The sequence below is a fragment of the Vidua chalybeata genome, chromosome 8 (assembly GCF_026979565.1).
Source record: "Vidua chalybeata isolate OUT-0048 chromosome 8, bVidCha1 merged haplotype, whole genome shotgun sequence".
Taxonomy (NCBI): domain Eukaryota; kingdom Metazoa; phylum Chordata; class Aves; order Passeriformes; family Viduidae; genus Vidua; species Vidua chalybeata.
The window spans coordinates 36439532-36464615 of NC_071537.1; the positions used below are offsets into that span (position 1 = coordinate 36439532).

Sequence of the window (25084 nt, forward strand, 5' to 3'; positions counted from 1 at the left end):
TAAGATTTGCTGCACATTCCAAGGACACTGCACTTTCCTGGGCAAGCTGCAACCTGCTGGCAGATGGCCGTGCTCTCTGCCCACTCCTGCCCAGCTCTGGGTAGTAGCGGGCACGTTGCAGCCTGGCGAAGGCAAGAAGCCTGGAGAGCTGTCACAGAGCAGAAGGGCAGCTGAGATGCTGAAAAGCAGCAAAGCTGAACAGCCTGCCTCAGCTTCAGCAGTGTGTAATTGACTGAAGGCGAAAAACCAAGCAGCAGAGCAGCGGGCTTCTGTGCGCACTGAAGGCAATTGCAAGAATCCAGCAGCTGCTCCTTGCCAAGCACAGTCAGCTGCCTAGGTTCTTGCTTCTTGACCAACTCACAGTTGCCCTTCTTTTCAGCAGCTGCCACCGTGTTCTCTGCATCTCGGAGCCTCTGGGGAGCAACAAGAATTTCCAAGGTGGGATGCATGACGACTATGTCAAAACCCAGGAAAGTTGTCCTGGAACACCTTCCATTGGCATGCCAAGAGTGAATTCAAGAGGCAGGAGAGCAGCAGCCACCGTCCTGCAGCTGTCTGCGAGCTTCGCACACAAGCCGGCTTCTTCGCGGCTTCGTTCTTCGCCTCTTGCAAGCTACCGCGATCTCCGGCTGCCGGAGGACAAGAAGCGGCTACTTCGCGCACAGATCACTGGAGCGGCAGCGGTGCGCTCCGAAGCGCCGCTTCTGCCGAAAGACGCCGGCAAGCGGCACTTGCTTTCGGCCAGCTCCGGAGCTGCGTATTCTGCCTCTCTAGTCGCCTACATCTTAGCCAAAAGCTTTTCCGCTCCAGTTCTCAAGGAGAAAGTGTACCAGCACTGCTCACTTAGCCCGACCTTGCCAGGAAATAAGATTTGCTGCACATTCCAAGGACACTGCACTTTCCTGGGCAAGCTGCAACCTGCTGGCAGATGGCCGTGCTCTCTGCCCACTCCTGCCCAGCTCTGGGTAGTAGCGGGCACGTTGCAGCCTGGCGAAGGCAAGAAGCCTGGAGAGCTGTCACAGAGCAGAAGGGCAGCTGAGATGCTGAAAAGCAGCAAAGCTGAACAGCCTGCCTCAGCTTCAGCAGTGTGTAATTGACTGAAGGCGAAAAACCAAGCAGCAGAGCAGCGGGCTTCTGTGCGCACTGAAGGCAATTGCAAGAATCCAGCAGCTGCTCCTTGCCAAGCACAGTCAGCTGCCTAGGTTCTTGCTTCTTGACCAACTCACAGTTGCCCTTCTTTTCAGCAGCTGCCACCGTGTTCTCTGCATCTCGGAGCCTCTGGGGAGCAACAAGAATTTCCAAGGTGGGATGCATGACGACTATGTCAAAACCCAGGAAAGTTGTCCTGGAACACCTTCCATTGGCATGCCAAGAGTGAATTCAAGAGGCAGGAGAGCAGCAGCCACCGTCCTGCAGCTGTCTGCGAGCTTCGCACACAAGCCGGCTTCTTCGCGGCTTCGTTCTTCGCCTCTTGCAAGCTACCGCGATCTCCGGCTGCCGGAGGACAAGAAGCGGCTACTTCGCGCACAGATCACTGGAGCGGCAGCGGTGCGCTCCGAAGCGCCGCTTCTGCCGAAAGACGCCGGCAAGCGGCACTTGCTTTCGGCCAGCTCCGGAGCTGCGTATTCTGCCTCTCTAGTCGCCTACATCTTAGCCAAAAGCTTTTCCGCTCCAGTTCTCAAGGAGAAAGTGTACCAGCACTGCTCACTTAGCCCGACCTTGCCAGGAAATAAGATTTGCTGCACATTCCAAGGACACTGCACTTTCCTGGGCAAGCTGCAACCTGCTGGCAGATGGCCGTGCTCTCTGCCCACTCCTGCCCAGCTCTGGTACTAGCGGGCACGTTGCAGCCTGGCGAAGGCAAGAAGCCTGGAGAGCTGTCACAGAGCAGAAGGGCAGCTGAGATGCTGAAAAGCAGCAAAGCTGAACAGCCTGCCTCAGCTTCAGCAGTGTGTAATTGACTGAAGGCGAAAAACCAAGCAGCAGAGCAGCGGGCTTCTGTGCGCACTGAAGGCAATTGCAAGAATCCAGCAGCTGCTCCTTGCCAAGCACAGGCAGCTGCCTAGGTTCTTGCTTCTTGACCAACTCACAGTTGCCCTTCTTTTCAGCAGCTGCCACCGTGTTCTCTGCATCTCGGAGCCTCTGGGGAGCAACAAGAATTTCCAAGGTGGGATGCATGACGACTATGTCAAAACCCAGGAAAGTTGTCCTGGAACACCTTCCATTGGCATGCCAAGAGTGAATTCAAGAGGCAGGAGAGCAGCAGCCACCGTCCTGCAGCTGTCTGCGAGCTTCGCACACAAGCCGGCTTCTTCGCGGCTTCGTTCTTCGCCTCTTGCAAGCTACCGCGATCTCCGGCTGCCGGAGGACAAGAAGCGGCTACTTCGCGCACAGATCACTGGAGCGGCAGCGGTGCGCTCCGAAGCGCCGCTTCTGCCGAAAGACGCCGGCAAGCGGCACTTGCTTTCGGCCAGCTCCGGAGCTGCGTATTCTGCCTCTCTAGTCGCCTACATCTTAGCCAAAAGCTTTTCCGCTCCAGTTCTCAAGGAGAAAGTGTACCAGCACTGCTCACTTAGCCCGACCTTGCCAGGAAATAAGATTTGCTGCACATTCCAAGGACACTGCACTTTCCTGGGCAAGCTGCAACCTGCTGGCAGATGGCCGTGCTCTCTGCCCACTCCTGCCCAGTTCTTGGTACTAGCGGGCACGTTGCAGCCTGGCGAAGGGAAGAAACCTCTGAAACGATACGCGGAATAAATAAATAGACTCCATAACCTGGGGTCGTTATGAAATGGGTATGTATGTCAGCGCCCGGCACAAGTGAGATAGCTCTCCAAAACTTGTGCCCCGAGCCTCAGTCTGACCCACACTTTTATTCTTAAAGACGTTCCATATGCAATACACTGCACAACTTTTTCATGCGTATTCAACCCCTGGCCCCGCCTGTCCTCGCTTCTCATGCTAAGTAAGTCCACGCCCTTCTGGGCATGCGTGGTTTGCTGTGGTGGTCGTACGGGGGGTCTCTTGGTGGTCCTGAGGCTGAAGATTGTGGTCTTCCTCATGATTGAACTTTTGAACTTTTCCTCTCTGCGCGTGCGCTTTTGGTCCTTTGGTGCTTATCTGAGTACGTCTGTCAGTCTTGATAGGCTTGGAGACAGAGGAGCTTCTTTATCTGGGTTCTTTGCTTCTTCTGGTATTGTTCTTTATGCAAGAAGCTTCCGAAATTTGCATTTTCCTATGCCCTTTGTACTAGGCAGAGGTTTCTTAAGTAAAAGGTTGAAAATTCAACACATAACTCTACAAGCTAAATTAGAAATGCTTAATTCATTTTGTTAACCTAACTCTAAAAATCTCTGCTTCAGTCCCCCCTTTTCTTAAAATATAGTAAATTCTTTTACTACAGGGGTCTTGATTTAAATTCTGATCTACTATCATGACCGTCCTCTTTCAGTAAGATTCTATGAGTTCTAGAGAGTGATGTCAGACTGGCCATGTGTTTTAACATCCTCGAATTCTACATGAGTGTTAAAGTAGACATCATTAAACTTACAGTAACTAAAATTAATAGAATTATAATTGGGTGACATAAAGTCTTCTAAACAGTGTATTTCACTAGTTATGACTTGTGTTTATTAGCTAGTGATTGGTGCTGGATACACCAAGTTAAGAGACTTAACATACAGGAGGTTAGTGACATGTCTTGGGTAGACATTCTCTTTCGCACCCCATATGGTTTTTCATAAAGCAATTCAAAGTGGTTTAGCTTTTCTTTAGTCTTGGGTTTGGTTCGGATCTGCAGTAGTGCTAATGGGAGGGATTGAGTCCATGACAAATTAGCTTCTTGTCCCAATTGTACAATTTGTTGTTTGATCAAATGATTCATTTTTTTTTACCTGACCACTTGATTGTGGGTTATATGGGGTGTGAAGTTCTCAGTCTATGTTCAAGTATTGGCTAACTTGTTGCACGAATTTTACAATAAAATGTGGTCCTCTATTTGAGGAGATTGTGGCCAGGACTCTAAAGCGTGGTATGTTTTCTTGTACCAATACCTTAGTTACTTCTTGAGCTTTAGAAGTCCTGGTGGGGAATGCTTCTGGCCATCCTGAAAAGGTATCTGTTAGCACCAGTAAAAACTTATACCCCCCTTTTCTTGGCAATTCTGTACAATCAATCTGCCATTGCTGCTCCGGCCCATGACCCTTCCTAATCTGGCTAAGCTTTGGTTTGGGAGTATTTTTGGGGTTGGTCTGGAGGCAAAGGTCACATTGTCGAGTTGTAAATGTCTAGTTATGATAGAGCATCAATACCCCAATGGTTTTCTGGTGTTCTTCCTTTATTAGGGACCATAATAAATAGGAGGGTAGAACTAATTTTCCTTCTATGGTGGCCCATCCCTCTTGGTTATAGTCTCCTTTTTGCTCATAGATTAATTTTTTTTCTAGTTTGTTGTATCTTGGCTTACCTTTAGGGGAAATTTGCCCGTCTGGAATCAGGGCTGCCTCAGTTATGACCTCAATTCTTGCTGCTTCTTTTGCTTCCCTATCTGCCAGCTCGTTTCCTTCTTCCAATTCTGAGTTTATCTTCTGATGTGCCTTAATGTGCATGATCGCTACTTTCTCTGGCAACTGGACTGCTTCTAGAAGTCGCAGTACTTCTGATGCATCTTTAATATTTTTCCCTTGAGAGTTCAGCAGTCCTCTCTCTTTCTAAATGGCTCTGTGAGCATGCACTACTCCAAATGCATACTTCGAGTCCGTGTATATGTTTATTTCTTTCCCTCTTGCCAATTCTAGGGCCCGAGTTAGAGCAATTATCTCGGCCTTCTGTGCAGAGGTATTTGTTGGCAGGGGCCCAGATGATATTACTTCCTTGCACGTTGTAACTGCCTACCCGGCGTGCCGTTTTCCACTGATGATATAACTGCTTCCATCAGTAAACGAGACTTCTGCATTCTCCAGAGGGGTGTCCTTCGAGTCAGGGCAGCTGGAGTAGGTGGCTTCAATGGTCTCCAGGCAGTCATGTTCCACTGGTTCCCCTTGGTTTCTACTGAGGAAGGAGGCTGGATTGACAATGTTAGTCACTACTATCTCTACATCATCTTGCTCCACTATGATAGCTTGGTATCTCAGGAGCCGTTGTGGGGAAAGCCAATGCCCACCTTTTACCTCTAGCACTGCAGACACTGTGTGAGACACTAGCACAGTTCTTTTCTGGCCTAGGGTGAATTTGTGTGCCTCTTGGATGTTCAGTACGACTGCTGCAACAGCTCTGAGGCACCCAGGCCACCCTTTAGCTGCTGTATCCAATTGCTTCGAGAAGTAAGCCACTGCTCTCCGATATGGGCCGAGGTCCTGTGCTAGTATTCCTAAGGCGATTCCTTGCTTCTCATGGGAGAATAAAAGGAAAGGCTTACTCACGTCCGGCAATCTCAGGGCTGGAGCTGACATGAGGGCTTTTTTCAGCTGCTTGAAAGCTTGCGTAGCTTCCTTTGTCTCTTGGATGTTCCTGCTTTCAGTTGCAATCAGTTCATAGAAGGGCTTAACAAACAGTCCATAGTTATAGATCCATAACCTGCACCACCCTGTCATCCTCAGGAAAGTTCGTAGTTCCTTTACAGTCTGAGGTTTTGGGGTCTGGCATATTGCCTCCTTCGGCTTTGGCCCAAGGTACGTTGTCTAGCACTGACTTCGTAGCCCAGATAAGTTACTTTCTGTTTTACTACTTGGGCTTTTTTCTTTGATACTCGGTACCCTTGGAGCCCCAAAAAGTTCAAGAGGCTTATCGTCCAGGCCATGCATGCTTCCCTTGTCCGTGTGGCTATCAGGATGTCATCTACGTACTGTAGCAACTTCCCTTCCTCTGGAGGGGCTTCTCAGGTCTCTAATTCTTTTGCAAGTTGTTCTCCAAACAAAGTGGGTGAGTTTTTGAATCCTTGTGGGAGTCTGGTCCATGTCAGTTGAGTTCTTCGCCCGCTCTTAGGATTTTCCCATTCAAATGCAAAAATTTTCTGGCTTCGTGGATAGGAAGGCAAAAGAAGGCATCTTTTAAATCTAAAACGGTAAACCAAGTTAGCTCGGCTGTTAAGCAAGTTAATAACGTGTAGGGATTGGCCACCACAGGATACAGATCCTCAGTTACCTTGTTTATGGCCCGCAGATCCTGTACTAACCGGTATGACCCATCAGGTTTACGAACTGGTAGGATAGGGGTATTAACACTTACATAACATAAGTTGTAACAAGGTATTATAGACAATATCATGGTCATCAATGGAAGCAATATTTGATTGAACTTTTTCAGTTCTGAGGGTTCGTAACTTGTGTTTGTCAGTCACAGCAGGGAAGCACAGTGAGGCTGCTTAACAGGGCAGGATGCATACATATACTTTCCTTCGTCTACATTCACTTCACTTTATTTTTACTTACTCTTACACATAACAAAACAACCACAACAACAAGGTACCTTTTATTTTTCAACACACCTATTACACTTTTAGGTGTCCCTGGCTAGTCCCAGTGTTCTTGGATACCCCTCAATCTAGCTGTGTGGTTCCCAACTCTAGATCCTGTCAGACTTATCTTCAAACTGGCAAAATTTTTACTCAATCTTGGGTGCTCTCAACAACCCAGCAAACTTAATTCTGGCTGCTCTTGGAATGTTAATCCCTCAACCCAGCAGGTTTGACTTAACCCTGGATGCTCTTGGAACATTAATCCCTCAATCCAGCAGGTTTGATCTTGGATGTTCTTGGGCATTCTTATCCCTCAATCCAGCAGAATTTTTAGGGGCCCCTCCTACACATTTTACCTTTTATTTTTCCCCAATAGATTATGCCAAGAAAACCCTCTTTTTACCTTTTAATTAATTTTTTTTTCTAATTAATTACCTTTTCCTCCCCCCCCCCCCCCACTAAGGGGTCCCACTCTTTCTCTGAGACCCAGTCCCAGGGGGGGTTCTCTCACTCTTTTTATCACTCGCTTAGTCTCTTTACTGGCCGCTTTTCTCGCGAAAAAGACGGAAACGCAGCATGGGAGACTGCCGCTCTCGCTTAGCAGGTCTGGGGTAACCAGCCCGCCTCTCATTCACACACATTCATCCCCCCTTTATTCGCCCTGTAATGCAAAGGATCTCCCAGTTGCCGAGCCGTGGGGGCTTTTAGCCACTCGGCACGAAGCTCGGATAGCTGGTACATCTGAGGGTCCACCAGAAGAACGGGAGGGACACTCGGGTTGCTGAAATCCTGCTCGTTTATTGAAGGGTCGCAGAAGGGGCAAACAGGGAGACAACGAAGCAGAAGGGAGGCAGATTCCGAGAGCCCCGAAGGGCGGGGTGAGGATTCTTTTACTGCGTAGGGGTAGGAGGGTTTAGCATTCGAGGGTACAATCTGGAGAAGGCTAAAGGGAGGGGAAATACAACATTAACCAGTGGGGAAAAGGGAAAGGAGTGTTCTTGGTGGAAGAACCAAAGGGAAAACGTGGAACAGAGAAGATTCTAGGCTAAGGGCAGACTTGAACAATAACTGACAGGACAGGGGGAGGGTACAATTCTCTTACAAAAGGGGTGGAGAACTCATACAACTGCTGTTTCCCATGGCAACCCTAGACTGCCTTCCCCAACCCCTCCTCCTACATCTCTCCCGTTTTTATTTATTAAATAAGCACTTCCCAACGTTTTAAGCAACATACGTCTAAACAAAAATAAAGCAACCGAGATCATGAACATTATCAGAAAGATCCAAAAGAGTCCCCTGAGGATGATAGCAACCCACCCTGGGACACCCCATTGAGACAGCAGTTTATTCACAGGATCTACAGTCGAGGTCTCAGTCTTGAGGTCGTCAACTTGCTCTCGGATCCGCTGGATATTAGCTTGGATGGATGTGCTCTTTGATGCCAGATTGAAGCAGCACATTCCTTCAAAGTCCTCACAGCCGTGGCCATGGGCGAGCAGTAAGAAGTCAATAGCAGCCCTATTTTGCAGTGTGGCGTGCCGGGTGACTTCTTCGTCCGCTAGCAAGTCGGAAAGGGCAGCGGACGTGGCGTTGGCCTGCTTACTGAGCCAACACTCGAGGTGAGAAAGCTCACCGAGGGCCTTTGCTGTGGCATACCATGGTAAAAATATGGATACCGTGACTCTCTTCGTCTTTCCCCAATTGTAAATTTTTGAATCACAATTTTCGTCGAATTGGTTATAGGATCTCTTTTTGCGAGCCAATTTATTTTCGTTTTTCCAATTTAAAATTTGGGTTTTGTTCGGTGTCAGTGTGGTAAGCTGCCCAAGGCTGCAGGGGCCTCCCTGGATTTGGGAGGGAATCCCTGCCCACACCCTGTCGCCGCAGATGAGAAAAACCCCCCTGGGGAGCACCCTGGGAACTGAGGAGGACCTAGATACCATGGTCGAGGTGTAATTGCACCAATTTGCTGCATGGTATCTCCCATCGTGGGGAGATACATCGTGTCTTTTTACTTCTTGGGTACCAGCGGGGTGGAGTTTAGCCATTTGATCCCAGTCTTTCTGGGAGGGCTGGTACCTAAACCTGACACAATATGTTGCCTGAGAGGAGCCCAATAGGTCCAATTCTTGGGGCTCCTGTGGTGCATATGGCAGAATCCTCGTCCACTCATCCCAGGTGTCCACAGGATTAGGTTTTTTTCCTGCATATGGATAGTCGTTTGGCGACAGGGGGACTCCTACCAGGCACGTGGATAACGGATTGTCCACACTTCCCATGGCCATACAGAAGTTGTCCTGCTTCAAGGACTTCGCCAGCGTGACCCATATGTTTTCTCTCAGCTGTGGGACTATCCAGCTCCTGACCGGTGACAGCCAGATGATGACGATCAGGAGCATCAGATGTTTCAGAGGTGTCCTCAAGGCGGTAGTCATCCTCAGCGTCTTGTGATAAAAGAAAGCATAACTTGAATGATAAATTTTCCTCAGTGGTCCCTCCCCAACCTCCCCCGTTTTTATTTACTAAATAAGCACTAAATAAAATTAGAGAAAAGGGGTAAGGATTGAGGGAAAGGGGAGGTTAGGGGAAAGGAAAGGGTACAGGGGGCGATGGGGTAATTGGGTACGTAGAGTTCAGCGGGGGAAAATATCTTCGGGTAATCATGACACGTGTGACGATATTGGGAGGAACGGTCTTTCTTCTCCTCCTCTTCCAGGCAGTGGAAACTCCGTCCAGCGATGAGGTGTTCTCGGTGCTTTGCACCAAGGACACGTTGTCTTGCTGAGCTGGCACCTCTACGAAGGGCTTGACATATTTCCCCGGAATCCATCTTGGTCCTTTATCTGTAGAAACACAGGCATACCCTCTCCCCCAGGTTATTAGAGGGAAAGGGCCCTGGATAGCTTTGGATTCTGGGTCCTTTATCAAGACTGGTGGCCTCTCGGCGAGTTGCGCTCTGGTGTTATTGTGAAAATGGCGGATAATAGGAGGGTCAGGCTCCCTTTCTGAGCAGTTTAAAAAATTCAGGACATACAGGGCCTTACATAACCTTTCGGCTGGGCTCACTGTAATGTCCGGCTTATGTTGTTGTTCAAGGAGCCTTTTTAGATTTCTGTGGGCCCTCTCTATTATCGCCTGTCCTGTAGGATTGTGGGGAATTCCGGTGGTATGGGAAATTCCCCACTGTTGCGCAAACTCACCGAAGCGCTTTGACGCATAGCATGGGCCATTATCAGTTTTTATGTGAGATGGGACTCCCAACGTAGAGAATGCCATGAAAAGATGTTTCATGGCATCCCTGGTTTTTTCGCCTGCATGGACGGAGGCAAACACTGCGCCGGAAAACGTGTCAATAGAGACATGTATGTATTTCATCCGACCAAACGGCTCGAAGTGTGTTACATCTGTCTGCCATATCTCTAGCGCTCCCAACCCTCGGGGATTTGTCCCCGAAATGAGGGAAGGAAGAGCGAAAGACTGGCAGCTCGGGCAGGTAGAAACAATGGTTCTTGCCTGTGCTATCGAGATCTTAAACTGTCGCACTAGAGCCGGGGCATTCTGGTGGTAAAATGCACGGCTGAGCCGCGCTTGCCGGAGTATGTCTGGTAAGGTGGTTGAAGCGGTTGCAGATATTTGTGTTGACATGGCTAGGAGGTCCGCTTTCCGATTACCCTCAGTGATCTCTCCGGGTAAATCAGTGTGTGCCCTTACGTGCATGATATGATAAGGTTGCTCTCTATGGGAAAGTAGCCAAATGAGATCAGAGAGTAACTGTATAAATTTGTGTTTGAAACTTCTTTGAGGAGGGCACCTTCGGCCCTTTCTGCTAGCCCAGCGACATAGGCCGAATCAGTGACCACATTCAGAGGCTGTTGAAATTTTTTGAATGCTCTCACGACTGCGGCAAGTTCCGCCATCTGGGGGAACCCTCAACCACTTGGACGTCAGACTCCCACTTCTGACTGTCCGGGTCCTTCCAAGTGATCACCGATTTGTGGGATCTGCCCGACCCATCGGTGAACACCGTGAGAGCACCTGGAATTGGTGTTTTGCTTTTAAACATTCTCGGGGCCAAATGCAATGTATCCTTAAACAATTTATGCTTAGGATAGTGAACCGAAATTTGTCCGGGGAAGCTGTCCAGAGCAATGAGCAAATTTTCATTAGTTTGCAACAACGAGTCCAATTGATCTAATCTAACAGGTAAGTAAATGCACTCAGGGTCACACCCTGCGAGGGTTCAGAGGCGGTGTCGTGCCTTCATTATTAAAGTGGCTAGCAATTCTGCAGGGGTCGTGATCGTCCTAGAGGGCTGGTGTGGTAGGAAGAGCCACTCTAAGATGACCAGGGGATCAGATGCTCTGTTATCCCACTGGAAGAGAAGTCCATGGAGGTGGGGGCACTTACCCAACACCGCGAAGTTCACGGGAAGGGTCCGGACCACGCGGTGTGCCTGGCGAGACTTCAGAGCAACAGCAACCCGTTGCAGGGCTTCCCGCGCGGCAGGTGTCAGCTCGCGTGGTGAGGCGAGGTCTCCGTCGCCTCGAAGCAGACAGAAGAGAGGTGACAGCTCCTCAGTCGTCAGTCCCAGGAGGGGGCGGATCCAGGTGATCGTTCCGCACAGCTGCTGAAGGTCTCGCAGAGTCTTCGGATCCTTGTTGATGGTCAGTGTCTGTGGCGTCACTGTCCTTCCCGTGATGAGGAATCCGAGGTACCTCCATGGTGCTGAGAATTGGATCTTCTCTTCTGCTATCTGGAGCCCTGCAGCTTTGATAGCCTTAATAGTCTTGTCCAGTGTTGCCTTTAGGTATGTCGAGTCGGAAGCACAAACTAGCACATCATCCATGTCATGCAGGATGATGGCCTCAGGGAAAAGCCGACGCACAGGTGATAAAATCTGCGCTACAAAAGTCTGACAGAGCACAGGGGAATTTTTCATCCCCTGAGGCAGGGATGTCCAATGATATCTTTTAAAAGGTTCAGCCCTATTCAATGATGGTACAGAAAAGGCGAACCTGGGAGCATCCCCGGGGTAGAGCGGAATGTTAAAAAAGCAGTCTTTGATGTCTATCACTGCTAGCTGCCAGTCTCTGGGGAGCATAGAAGGTGACGGAAGGCCTGGTTGAATGGGACCCATATCTTCTATCACATCATTAACCCTTCGCAGGTCTTGGAGCAGGCGCCACCTGTCTGTGCCAGGTTTTCTAATTACAAAGACAGGGCTATTCCAAGGGCTGGTAGAAGGTGTTAAATGCCCAAGTTTCACCTGCTCCTCTACTCATTTATGAAGCGCACTCAATTTTTCTGATGGAAGGGGCCACTGATCCACCCAGACCGGTGTGTTGGTTTTCCAGGTCAGGGGTGGGGAAGTGCGCTCTGCAGTGGCCCACGCTAAAAATCCCACAAAGGGCTAGGGATGTCGAGGCGGGCTCCCCATTGGCATAAAACATCCCTTCCTAATAATAGTATGTTTGAAGAGACAACAAAAGGTCTCACCGTTGCCAATTGTCCTTCCGGACCTTCCACGCACACAAGATGCCTACTCCTCAGAGAGTGGACCGCTCCGCCCACACCGGAGATCCTGCCGCAAGGGGGCACAAGCTCCCAGTCGCTGGGCCACCTCACCTGGGGGATGATGGTCACGTCAGCTCCTGTGTCTGCCATGAGCCGCATCTGCACCGACTTTCCCTGGAAAGAAAGTTTGGCATCAATTAATGGTCTTTCTTTACATACATTTTGGGTGAAGAAAACATGTCTCTCTGTGTCCGGGTCATCGTGGGTGTCCAGTACGTAAAGCAAAGCAAAAGGATCGCCTTTCCTTAAAGTAAATGGTGGGTGGTTACAAATGACGGAGACGGTGATCTCCTCTCCTGGTGGAAAACACACTACCTCAGGTAAGATGGTGATTTCATTTGGCGTGTTGAAGGAGTCTTCTAAGATGAGCACGGTGGTGTCCCGACAGTCGTGGAGGGGGCCCAGGAACCCAGCAGGAATTCTCGTCAGGTCCTCATCCTGGAGAGAGATGGTGACGCTGCTGCGGAGGACCTGATGATTGCCCTGATTTAGGGTACCTGTCCGGCGGAAGAGGCGGAGTCCGTCCTCGTGGCTGCGCTGAACTGCTGGACTTGGCCGCGCGGCCACTCGTCCTCCCTGATGGTCGGGAGGCTGGGATGCTGAGAAGGGCCACTTGGTGTCGTCGCGCGGCCCTTCCTCGCGCTTCGCCGCCAGTTTCCCGCTGGCTGGTACCCTTGTCGCTGTAGATGAAACTGGTGATCTTGATAAAATGGGTTCCTAGGATATGGTCTTGGGGGGGGCAAGATAGGTTGTTGAATCTGTGGCCAGTGGGGACAGTTCACCTGGATGTGACCCAGCTGACCACAGTTAAAACAGCGCGTATTTTGTAAGTTTATCATGGCCTCTCCCACCCCTTTGCTGACAGCCAGGGCCACCGTGTGCTCCATTGACATTGCCTTTGTGCAAGCCTCCACCATCTGAGAGATGGTGGGCTCGGGGTCCTGAGGTAGTGCACGGAGAATCTTTTTTGTTTCCGAATTAGAGTTAGAAATGGCCATCTTTCGTAGAAGCTCTGCACGAGCTTCTGCGTTGTCTATTTGTCTCTCAATGGCCTCTTTCAGTCTATCAACAAAAGTAATAAAAGTCTCCTCAGGCCCTTGCATGATAGAAGAAAAGTTTTGGAGGGGGATCTTACCATCCGGTATCTTCAGGAGTGCCTCCTTTCCCGCTGCTGCTATGTCCTGAAGCAGCTCCTGTGCTAGTAGAATTTGGTCCTCCGGACTGCTGAACTCCCCTTCTCCAGCAAGGGCTTCCATTGCCTCATCCCCCTCTCCCACCACCTCTGCGAGATCATACTTGCGCAGGAGTGGTTTCAACAGTTTTTTCCAATGAATCTCCCAGAGGTCGCATTCGGTGGGAGCAAACAGTGCCTTAGCAATATACCTTAAATCATGGGGGACTAGGAAACGTCCAGCAAATGTTAAGTCCAGCACATTTTTAAAGAAAGGCGAGTTTCTGCCATAATCTTTGGCAGCCTTCCTTAACTCCTTCACCTCAGCGTATGGAATTTGCTCCCACTTTGGCTCCCTCCCCCGCCGGAGGATGACCGGTGCCGCAAAGCTGCCCAAGTCCCGTGCCAATTCCAAATTCCCATCCTTAATTGCCTCCTCTCTGATCTTTGCCCAACCCCCCCCCCCCCCGACTTGTTGGAATGCTGGGGGCTGCCACTCTCCTCATCCTCTTCCGAGGATGAAGCAGGCTGGGTTAGGGCACGGTGCCTCCCCCTGGCCGGTGGGTCCCGGAGACCGTGCGTCCGACAGGCCAGGATGGCCTGCTTCCGGCCAGGCTTCTTCCTGGTTCCGGTACTGGCAGTGGCAGGAGAGGAGGAGGCGTGTCCCGACCCACCCACTGGGGCGTGACTTTCTGGTGGGGGGTTCCCACCCACGGGGGCTGGGCCCACTTGGGGGCTGGTCCCAGCCACAGGGGGCCCACCCAGGGGTGTGGTCAGAGGGAAGGAGGGGACGGGTCCCGACACAGGGGCGGCACTCGACGGAAGGGGGGGAGGAGGCGGGGGCGAGATGTCAGGAATTTTCTGGGGTGAAGGAGAAGGAGGGGCGCCATCTTGGGGCTGGTCTTTTTTCGCCATGAGGCAGGCGCCATTTTGTCCTATTTGTTCAGTTAAGTCCTCTAAAGAGCAACAGGGTTTCAAACTAGGATTAGGGTCTCTGGTATAGAGGGAACAGGAATGACATGTGTTGGGGTGGCCAGTCCCAACACACGAATGGGACAGGGAGGATCGGGAAGCAGCAGAGAGACGGCAGCAGCTCTGTGCCGATGTATGGCAGGATCTGTCTCCCGATCCGCCCTTAGGGGAAGAGGGAATAGGATTGGGGGGGGAGGAACACGAGGTAGGTGAACTGGGGACCCAACTCTCTCTCTTCTTTTTTAACAAATTAAGAATGGAATGAAAAAGCGGAAAAAAACGACCGACTGAAATCCTCCCCTGAACTTGTAAATCGTAAATCTTTCTCCCAACTCTTCCCCAGAAATCAGGCACCAAAACATCTTCCCGTGTAATAGCAGGAAAATGTTCAAAAATAAATTTAACAAAAGGCTTTAAATCTCTCTTATTAAAAGAAATGTTCCCTAAAACAAGGTGGGACTTAATTTGGATCTAAAACTCCCGTTGAGCTGGAGACAGGCGGTTACCCATTATATCAGGTCTCACAGCTAAATCACCCTCTTCGAAAAGGAAAAAAAAACAAAAAAAAAAAAAAAAAAAGGGAGGTGACGCCTAGTCAGGCGTAAGAAAAAGCAAGATAAGCATACCTCTGAAGGACACAGGCATAAAACGGGGACATCGAAGAGGGGTCTGGTGGAACTTCTGCTGGTCCGAGGGCGTTGCTGCTGCCGCGCAGCTCGAAGGTCCGTCGGTTATCAGCAGAACCCAGGAGACAGAAGCCTTCCGAACTGAAAGGGCGACTGTCCCAGGAAACTGGTCCCGAACGCCACTTGCAATCCTGGAGAAGGCTGGTCACAGAGCAGGCAATCTCCAGGAGACGGTCAAGGACTGGACCCGCTGGTGTCCGTCCCTGTTCGGGCAGCCAGTTGCCGAGCCGTGGGGCTTTTAGGCACTCGGCACGAAGCTCGGATAGCTGGTACATCTGAGGGTCCACCAGAAGAACGGGAGGGACACTCGGGCTGCTGAAATCCTGCTCGTTTATTGAAGGGTCGCAGAAGGGGCAAACAGGGAGACAACGAAGCAGAAGGGAGGCAGATTCCGAGAGCCCCGAAGGGCGGGGTGAGGATTCTTTTACTGCGTAGGGGTAGGAGGGTTTAGCATTCGAGGGTACAATCGGGATGTGATAAACTGTGGTAAATTGTTTGTTCATCAAAGGAATTGGAATATTAAAGGAGGAAAAATAAAATTAAAGTATGAGGGACTAGCTTGCTTGTTAGGAGATAGGGGAAGCATCTGTGAAGTTGGGAAACAGCAACTTGTGGGTTTTACTAAAAAAAGGACAATAAAGAAGCAACTGCTACAAACCGCAAGGCTATAGGCATATTGCAAGGCTATAGACATATTGCAAAACGCAAGACCGCAAGTATGATTAATCACCATTTAGGGAGCTTTTCTTAGCTTCTCTTGCAGACACAGGCTAAGGATGTTGGGGGATGGCCGGAGCTGATTATGAAATCAGCGACCACCAGGCAACGGCCACCGGACTAGACAACGTAGGAGTGCTCCGGGTACGCCCATCACTGTCCGGAACCGATTGTGAAACCAACGATCACCTGCCTCGACATAACGCAGACACGATGCAGAGGGATGCTCAAGCTACGCCCACCGCTATCGCAAGAGACGCGAATGAAGAAACCTCCAAGAAACTATAAAAGAGACTGAATAAGGGGGGTGGGGTGTGGGGCACTGCAGTGTGGGACACTGCAGGAGGGGCGGTTAGGAGACCCCTACCCACCCAGCGCTGTTTTGCTTGCTACTGCTTGCTGTAATTAATAAAATTCTAATTGACCTTAAAAAGGCTGAATCAAATTATTCGCCTCAATTTATCACAATTTGGTGCCGTGACTCGGATAAAGGAAACCCGGGACGGAGGCCCCACTAGCGTGAGGCGCCCCACCGCCTTTTTGCGGTGGACCTAAGGGGGGGCTTCCTCCTTGGGCCTTTACCGACGAACCTAAAACTCAGTAGCAAGCAAAGTTACCCCCGTTAATCTTTGTGCACGAAGAACCGCGGAAGAGTGAACACGCAGGAAGCGTAAGTAGCCCCCGGTGGGTGGTTTTTTTCCAGGGTTGATTCAAACCTGCTGGATTGAGGGATTAATATTCCAAGAGCATCCAGGGTTGATTCAAACCTGCTGGATTGAGGGATTAATATTCCAAGAGCATCCAGGGTTGATTCAAACCTGCTGGATTGAGGGATTAATATTCCAAGAGCATCCAGGGTTGATTCAAACCTGCTGGATTGAGGGATTAATATTCTAAGAGCATCCAGGGTTGATTCAAACCTGCTGGATTGAGGGACTAATGTTCCAAGAGCATCCAGGGTTGGGGGACGTAGGAGGGGGGGAGCTGCACCCCCCTCGGCGTCGAGTTACCCTCGGTGGGGAGGCTCCTGGGTTAGGAGGAGAGCAAGCGGGCCTAACCCAGACGCGGAGGTGGACTGCGTCAAAGTTCCTGGGGCGGGGGATCCCCGGAGAAACTTCCCCAAGTTTCGGCTTACTAATTTAGTATAAGTGTATGTGCTCGGTGGGCCCCGTACAAGCGGGCTCCGGAATGCGTGTGCGTGTGAAAAAGACGGTGGGCCCCGTACAAGCGGGCTCCGGAGTGCATGTGAAAGGGACAAAGCCTCGACCCCGGAAACGGGGTCTTTAAGAGTCGTTTAGGGGTGTGTAGTCCCGGGGTGATTGAGGTGAATAAGAAGACACACAGGGCGAAGCCCCGGTCGAGAAACGGAGGCGCCGGAAAGACGTGAGTAGTCCGGTCTGCTCGGTCGCTCGGTCAGGGGTGGGAGTCCTGGAGTGTAGCAAATGCGAATGTGTGTGTGAGAGGGGAACTGGCAGCTCAGATTCCCCAAGTGAGTGTGGACCCCATAGTAGGGCGTTTCCCATATCCGGCGACGGAGTAGGCCACGAATTGGGGGAAGCGACTGTCGTATTGTTTGTGTTGAGTGTGAGAAGGCACTCTAGAAGATGGGTCAGAGAAAAAAGTAAATCTGCTGAACCCATGGGTGGGAGAATCTCGGTAAAACTTCCACTAGGCTTAACGGTAAAGTATTGGGATGCCTTTCCTTCTAGAAAAGGAAAAGATAGGGTTAAAATGATCCATTATTGTATGAAAATTTGGGGGGAGTAAACGGATAGGGGGAGACCAGCTGTATTGGCCCGTGTTTGGGTCGTTTGAGGATTGGATCTGTCAAGCTCTAAATATATATATATATTAACTCCAAAGAGCCCTTTAACCAAGAGGAGAGCGAATATGCAGCTCTTTGGATAGTGGGAGAGATTGAAGAAAGCTTTCCAGTTGTATTCAGGGGTGGACCCCAATACCCCAGAGGGTGAGACACTTTTGAAGGTGCATTTTGTGGTCGATTCTTGGGTGGACATTCGGAAGAAGTTGGAGAGGTTGGAGGGATGGCAGGCGAGAGGATTGGATGAGTTGTTGTGAGAGGCTCAAAAGGTGTGTGTTGGGAGAGAGGATGAGAGTTTTAAAAAGCAGTCTGGAATCGTGTTAGCAGCAGTGGGGGGGGACAGCGGAGTCCCCGGGGTGGGGGGAACTGGAGGTCAGTCCAGAGGTCGGACTGACGTCCAGCGAAGATGGTTTGAAGGGAAGTCGAGAGTTGGTTTGAAGGGAAGTCGAGAGGTGGAGAGAGCATTGTCTGTTTCTATTGTGGGAAGAAGGGACACATGAGGAGAGAGTGTCGGCAGAAGATTGCTGATGAGGAACAGTTCAAAGAAGATTAAGGGGGTCGGGGGCTCTATCTACTGGGGACAAGAGAAAGAACAGAGCCCCTGGTAAAATTAAAAACAAGAATATGAGTTCCTTGTGGACTCAGGGGCGGAGAGATCAACCGTCCAGACCCTTCCCCAAGGGTGTAAGGTTTCACCTGAAATAATACAGGTGATTGGGGCCAAAGGGGAACCCTTTGGAGTACCTGTAATTAAGGATGTACTCTTAGAAAGTGATTCTAAATTAGGAATTGGGTCATTTTTACTAGTTCCAGAAGCAGATTATAATCTATTAGGGAGAGATTTGATGGTCGAGTTGGGGATAGGGATAGAGGCAAAAAAGGGAGAACTAACAGTGAAACTATATCCTCTCCGGGCTGAAGACGAGAAAAAGATTAACCCAGAAGTTTGGTATACCCCCGACAGTGTGGGGAAATTAAATGTTGAACCCTTTGAGGTAACTATCAGGAACCCAGAAATCCCTGTCAGGATTCGGCAATATCCCATACCCAAAGAGGGGAGGGAAGGACTAAAAACAGAAATAAAGAGACTTTTGGAAAAGGGACTTTTAGAACCCTGCATGTCCCCTTTCAATACCCCCATTCTGCCGGTAAAGAAACCGAATGGCAGTTACAGATTGGTGCATGACTTGCGGGAAATCAATAAAAGAACAGTTGAGAGATTCCCGGTCGTAGCCAATCCACATACTGTTTTAAGCCAACTTGGCCCAGAAAACCAGTGGTATAGTGTAATAGATCTTAAAGATGCTTTTTGGGCCTGTCCCCTTAAGGAAACTTCTAGAGATTATTTTGCTTTTGAATGGGAAGACCCGGATACACATAGAAAACAACAATTGAGGTGGACAGTCCTTCCCCAGGGGTTTACAGAATCCCCAAATTTGTTTGGGCAAGCTCTGGAACAAATATTGGCAGAATATTCACAGGGGGAGGGGATTGTGCTTCTACAATACGTAGATGATTTATTAATTGCAGGGAAAGAAGAAGAAAAAGTAAGGGAAGAAACTATAAAACTCCTAAATTATTTAAGCCTTAAGGGACTCAAAGTTTCAAAGTCGAAATTACAATTCGTGGAAGAGGAAGTTAAGTACCTCGGACACTGGCTGACTCAGGGGACTAAGAAATTGGATACTGATAGAGTCCAAGGAATACTTTCCCTGGAAGCTCCAAAAACTAAAAGGCAGGTTCGACAGTTACTGGGACTTTTTGGGTATTGCAGACAATGGATTGAAAATTTTAGTGGGAAAGTTAAATTTCTGTATGAAAAATTAACAACAGATGGGCTATTAAAGTGGAGCTCTGAGGATGAGACCCGGTTAAAATCATTGAAAACTGAATTGGTCAATGCCCCGGTTCTCAGCCTCCCGGATCTAAAAAGACCATTCTTTTTATTCATTAATGTCAATGAAGGGGTGGCATACGGGGTGTTAGCCCAGGAATGGGCTGGCGGAAAGAAACCAGTGGCATATCTTTCAAAGCTTCTCGACCCTGTTAGTCGAGGGTGGCCTGCCTGTTTGCAATCGATAGTGGCTGCTGCCCTTTTGGTAGAAGAAGCAGGAAAGATAACTTTTGGGAGTGAACTGAAGGTTCTATCTCCTCATAACATCCGTGGAGTACTACAACAAAAAGCGGATAAATGGATAACAGATGCCAGCCTCCTAAAGTATGAAGGCATCCTAATTTCTTCTCCTAGGTTAAGTATTGAAACCACAAGCTTACAAAATCCAGCCCAGTTTCTATATGGGGAACCAGTTGTGGGACTAACTCATGATTGTCTTTTGCAAATAGAGGAACAAACAAAAATAAGACCAGACCTCAAAGAGGAGGAATTAGAAGAAGGATATCGATATTATGTAGATGGATCCTCTCGGGTCCTTGAAGGGAAAAGGAAATCTGGGTATGCTATTGTGGATGGGAAGATTCTTAAGAAAATAGAATCTGGTCCTCTTAGTCCCAGCTGGTCAGCACAAGCATGTGAATTGTATGCAGTGCTCAGAGCTTTAGAACTGCTAAGAGGAAAGGCTGGGACCATTTCTACTGATTCAAAATATGCTTATGGGGTGGTTCATACATTTGGTAAAATCTGGGAAGAAAGGGGACTTATCAATTCACAGGGAAAGGGGTTGATACATGGGGAATTAATTCGGAAAGTGCTCCAGGCCTTGAGAGGTCCGGAAAGAATAGCTATTGTTCATGTAAAAGGACATCAAGTGGGGATGGGAAACTCAGTACAGGGAAATAACTTAGCCGACCAGGAGGCGAAAAAGGCAGCTCTAATGAGTTTAAAACCATATAAGGGGGGGGTCGCACAAAGGGAAAATTGCTCCACTTGTGGAGCTGACTTAGAGGAAGAACCATGTTGGGCTTGTTGGGATGCATACGGAATTGATTCGATACAGTGTGCCTGTGATAACCCCCAAAAGGAACATTGATGGTGCCACGGACTCATTAATCATGAGTGTGCCTGTGAAGACCCCCAAGAGAAACATTGCCGGTTCCATGGACCCATTAACCATGTGTTAGCCTTCACGGTACAGGAAAAACAAAAACTAAACCAAATGGGGGTGAAGGAAAAAGAGGGAGGCAAGTGGATACTACCGGACAGGCGGGAGGTACTCCAAAAGGAATGGCAATGAGGCTCCTGCAAGCAATCCATGAGAAAACCCACTGGGAACTCAAGCCCTGGTTGACCAATTTGCAATTAAATATATGTGTATAGGGGTCTATAATCTTGCAAAACAGGTAACCCAACAATGTTTAACCTGTCAAAGAATAAATAAACAACAATTAAGAGAAATACCAATGGGCAGAAGGGAACTGGTACAACGACCCTTTTCACATATACAAATAGATTTTACAGAATTACCAAAAGTGGGGAGGTATAAATATTTATTGGTACTGGTAGACCACTTAACCCATTACGTGGAAGCTTATCCTACGGCCCGAGCTACTTCGAACACTGTGGTAAAAGTATTATTAGAGCAAATTATCCCCCGGTATGGATTAATTGAGTGTTTAGACTCAGACCGGGGACCCCATTTCACCTCTAAAATTGCAAAAGATGTCCTGACAGATTTGGGAACTCAATGGAAATATCACACCCCATAGCATCCACAGAGCTCGGGAGGGTGGAAAGGATGAATGGAGAAAAAAAAAAAAAACAAAAAAAACAAAAAAAAAAAAAAAACCAAAACAAAAAAAAAACACACACAAAAAAAAAAAAAAAAAAAAAAAAAAAAAACCTCACAAAGTTAATGCTGGAAACAAAAATGTCATGGGTTAAGTGTCTACCTCTTGCCTTATTGAACATTCGAACTCAACCCCAAACTAATGTGGGAATCTCTCCATTTGAAATGTTATTTAGAATGCCCAAAGATCACCCCTGCCTAAAAGATTCTCATATTAAATTTTACATCACCCAAATTATGAGCAGAAGGCAGGAATTGAGGAAGAAAGAAGTGTTGGCACAGAGACCACCAATCCATAAGATAAAACCAGGAGATCAAGTATCACAGAAACGGCAGTCAAGACGGCCGAAAAGGGGTGGACTCACGCCAGCCGAGTGAAAGGCCCGGTTGCCACAAATAACCAGTGGAGAGTGACTAGCCAGCCTGGGAACTTGAAAGTGACTCTTAAGAAAAACTAATGAACTCTGTGGACATCATCCAAATCAACCATAAGGGGAAGCAAAGGGATACAATTACAAACTAGCTAAAGACTATATAGTGATTTGTAACAAGGAAGGTTGTGGAGATTGTTATCCTTTTGTGTGCTTTATATGTAAAATTTGCCAAGAACGGTGGTGGGTCCATTGCCAGAGGGGAAGACCACCAATTGGGGTTTGTACTGAGTGCTATAAAACTCAGCGAAAACTAACTGAAACTGTGCTAAGGATAGGAGAATTGGAAAATCGGTGGGTCAGTTTTGGATCTGAGTGGTGGGAAATATTTACCAAGGGAGTATAGCCTGAGTATTTTTGTTTTCATACTAACGAGCCCACTCCATTTGCTGCTCAGATAATAAAAGGGTGTTGTCGAAAGGAACTGAAGGGGATTCCTTGCAACCCACTTCTGGTCAAAGATAAGAACTGGGAACAGTACAAGGCTAGGCAGGAGCGGAAAAGGGGACGCTCAGGCGAGTACTGCTGCTGCCGAGAAGATGGTTTACCTCGCGGCTCGAAGCACCCGAGTCGGCGAGCGAGGCAGAGAGGAAAAGGCCAAGCCCCCTCTAAGTGGAACAATGCTGAAATGCTCCAACTATTGCCAGCCGAGTACTAGGATCCCTCAAAGGACCAGTCTAAGTGCCTCCGAAACACCAAGGGAGCAGCAAGCCAAAAAGGGGAAAACAGGATATTACAAAACAAAATCAAGGCTAGGACTCCACCCTTATTGGCGAATTATTAGTTTTCTATTGCTCTGTCCTAGTGGTGTTTCTAGTCAGGACAATGCTAAACACTTTACTTCTAGCCTACGAAACAGCAAAGCGATTTGATGAACGAAATGGTAAAAGAGAAAATGGGGGATTGTGATAAACTGTGGTAACTTGTTTGTTCATCAAAGGAATTGGAATATTAAAGGAGGAAAAATAAAATTAAAGTATGAGGGACTAGCTTGCTTGTTAGGAGATAGGGGAAGCATCTGTGAAGTTGGGAAACAGCAACTTGTGGGTTTTACTAAAAAAAGGACAATAAAGAAGCAACTGCTACAAACCGCAAGGCTATAGGCATATTGCAAGGCTATAGACATATTGCAAAACGCAAGACCGCAAGTATGATTAATCACCATTTAGGGAGCTTTTCTTAGCTTCTCTTGCAGACACAGGCTAAGGATGTTGGGGGATGGCCGGAGCTGATTATGAAATCAGCGACCACCAGGCAACGGCCACCGGACTAGACAACGTAGGAGTGCTCCGGGTACGCCCATCACTGTCCGGAACCGATTGTGAAACCAACGATCACCTGCCTCGACACAACGCAGACACGATGCAGAGGGATGCTCAAGCTACGCCCACCGCTATCGCAAGAGACGCGAATGAAGAAACCTCCAAGAAACTATAAAAGAGACTGAATAAGGGGGGTGGGGTGTGGGGCACTGCAGTGTGGGACACTGCAGGAGGGGCGGTTAGGAGACCCCTACCCACCCAGCGCTGTTTTGCTTGCTACTGCTTGCTGTAATTAATAAAATTCTAATTGACCTTAAAAAGGCTGAATCAAATTATTCGCCTCAATTTATCACAGGGAGAAGGCTAAAGGGAGGGGAAATATAACATTAACCAGTGGGGAAAAGGGAAAGGAGTGTTCTTGGTGGAAGAACCAAAGGGAAAACGTGGAACAGAGAAGATTCTAGGCTAAGGGGCAGACTTGAACAATAACTGACAAGACAGGGGGAGGGTACAATTCTCTTACAAAAGGGGGTGGAGAACTCATACAACTGCTGTTTCCCATGGCAACCCTAGACTGCCTTCCCCAACCCCTCCTCCTACACCAGTGACAGCTTTTCACACTGAAGGGCAGTGCTATTGTATAACAAACACTTAACTCTTAGCCCAGCCGGGCTCGCTGGCTACTTTTGCAAGCTTTTTACCAACTAGCGATGCTTGTAAGCGGTGCTTGTAACTCCTAGCTTGTACCACGCTCCCACTAGCTGCGCTATCAGCTAGCGGCGTTCAAAGCAGCTCCTCAAACCGCGGCTTGTGCCCGCGCGCCCGCTGCGCTATCAGCTGGGCTGCGCCTAAAGCACCTTTGCAAGCCCCGACTTAAGCCCCGCGCCGCGCTCCCCTCGCTCGCCAGGGACAGCCCGTGCCACGCATGCGCACCACCCGCTCTATCAGGTAGAGTGCGCACTACCCGCACTATCAGGTAGTGTGGCTGAGAGCTGCCCTGCGCATGCGCCCCACCCGCTCTATCAGGTAGAGTGGCTGCTAGCCGCCCCGAGCATGCGCACTACCCGCACTAGCAGGTAGTGTGGCTGAGCTGCCCCGCGCATGCGCACTACCCGCACTAGCAGGTAGTGTGGGCTGAGAGCTGCCCTGCGCATGCGCTCTCTAGCACTGCCGCGCCGCGTCTCTCTATCTTAGCAACGCCGCACCGCGCATCACCGTTCCACTCACACATACACACACACGCACAAGCACGCACGTCCGGACGTAACAGACACACTACACTGCAATCGGGACACACACCACACACTGAAATCGCGATTTCGCCCTCCCCGAGCCGCGCTATCAGCTGGGGAGGTCCTCCCGCCGCCGGCCTCTCCCCCGATGGCGGTCTGCTTGCAAGCCCCTAGGCAAACCTGCGCGCAAAAACATCTTTTTGCGACTTATCAGTGCCAACCTTAAGAAAATAAATTAATACATACCGCTTTCATCCGCTAGTCGACGGGCCGTGGTATGCTCCCCGCAGTGTACAGCCGAGGCGCAGAGTCCCTCCGGGGAAAAGCCCCGTGGCGCCTGAGGGTGTCTGCTCCCAACCGGACCTGCGGGTGAGCAGAGCAGTCCCTTCGTGGTCGCCAACTGAAACGATACGCGGAATAAATCAATAGACTCCATAACCTGGGGTAGTTATGAAGTGGGTATGTACGTCAGCGCCCGGCACAAGTGAGATAGCTCTCCAAAACTTGTGCCCCGAGCCTCAGTCTGACCCACACTTTTATTCTTAAAGACGTTCCATATGCAATACACTGCACGACTTTTTCATGCGTATTCAACCCCTGGCCCCGCCTGTCCTCGCTTCTCATGCTAAGTAAGTCCACGCCCTTCTGGGCATGCGTGGTTTGCTGTGGTGGTCGTACGGGGGTCTCTTGGTGGTCCTGAGGCTGAAGATTGTGGTCTTCCTCATGATTGAACTTTTGAACTTTTCCTCTCTGCGCGTGCGCTTTTGGTCCTTTGGTGCTTATCTGAGTACGTCTGTCAGTCTTGATAGGCTTGGAGACAGAGGAGCTTCTTTATCTGGGTTCTTTGCTTGTTCTGGTATTGTTCTTTATGCAAGAAGCTTCAGAAATTTGCATTTTCCTTTGCCCTTTGTATTAGGCAGAGGTTTCTTAAGTAAAAGTTTGAAAATTCAACAGATAACTCTACAAGCTAAATTAGAAATGCTTAATTCATTTTGTTAACCTAACTCTAAAAATCTCTGT

At 49.2% G+C, this 25084-nt stretch overlaps 1 protein-coding gene and 1 long non-coding RNA gene across 2 annotated transcripts; one reads left to right on the forward strand and one right to left on the reverse strand.

Moving 5' to 3' along the window:
• Nucleotides 1–10161: 10161 nt before the first annotated feature.
• On the reverse strand, nt 10162–15086 carry LOC128791163 (uncharacterized). Its single transcript, XM_053948504.1, has 5 exons — nt 14798–15086; nt 13164–13427; nt 11951–12708; nt 10862–11366; nt 10162–10190 (listed from the first exon to the last, which is right to left on the reverse strand). The coding sequence occupies exons 1-5, from the start codon at nt 14814–14816 to the stop codon at nt 10162–10164; spliced, it is 1575 nt and encodes a 524-aa protein (XP_053804479.1). The 5' UTR covers nt 14817–15086.
• Nucleotides 15087–20627: 5541 nt separating this feature from the next.
• Nucleotides 20628–24318, forward strand: LOC128791259 (uncharacterized). Its single transcript, XR_008432016.1, has 2 exons — nt 20628–23908; nt 23957–24318. It is a non-coding gene; the product is annotated as an uncharacterized LOC128791259 (long non-coding RNA).
• Nucleotides 24319–25084: the final 766 nt, after the last annotated feature.

Coding starts and splice junctions, on each gene's coding strand:
- LOC128791163 (XM_053948504.1), bottom strand. Junction 11,367..11,950: donor CGGAAGGACAATTGGCAACG/GTGAGACCTTTT, acceptor GTGCTCTGTCAG/ACTTTTGTAGCGCAGATTTT. Junction 10,191..10,861: donor CGTGAACTTCGCGGTGTTGG/GTAAGTGCCCCC, acceptor ACTTTCCCATAG/AGAGCAACCTTATCATATCA.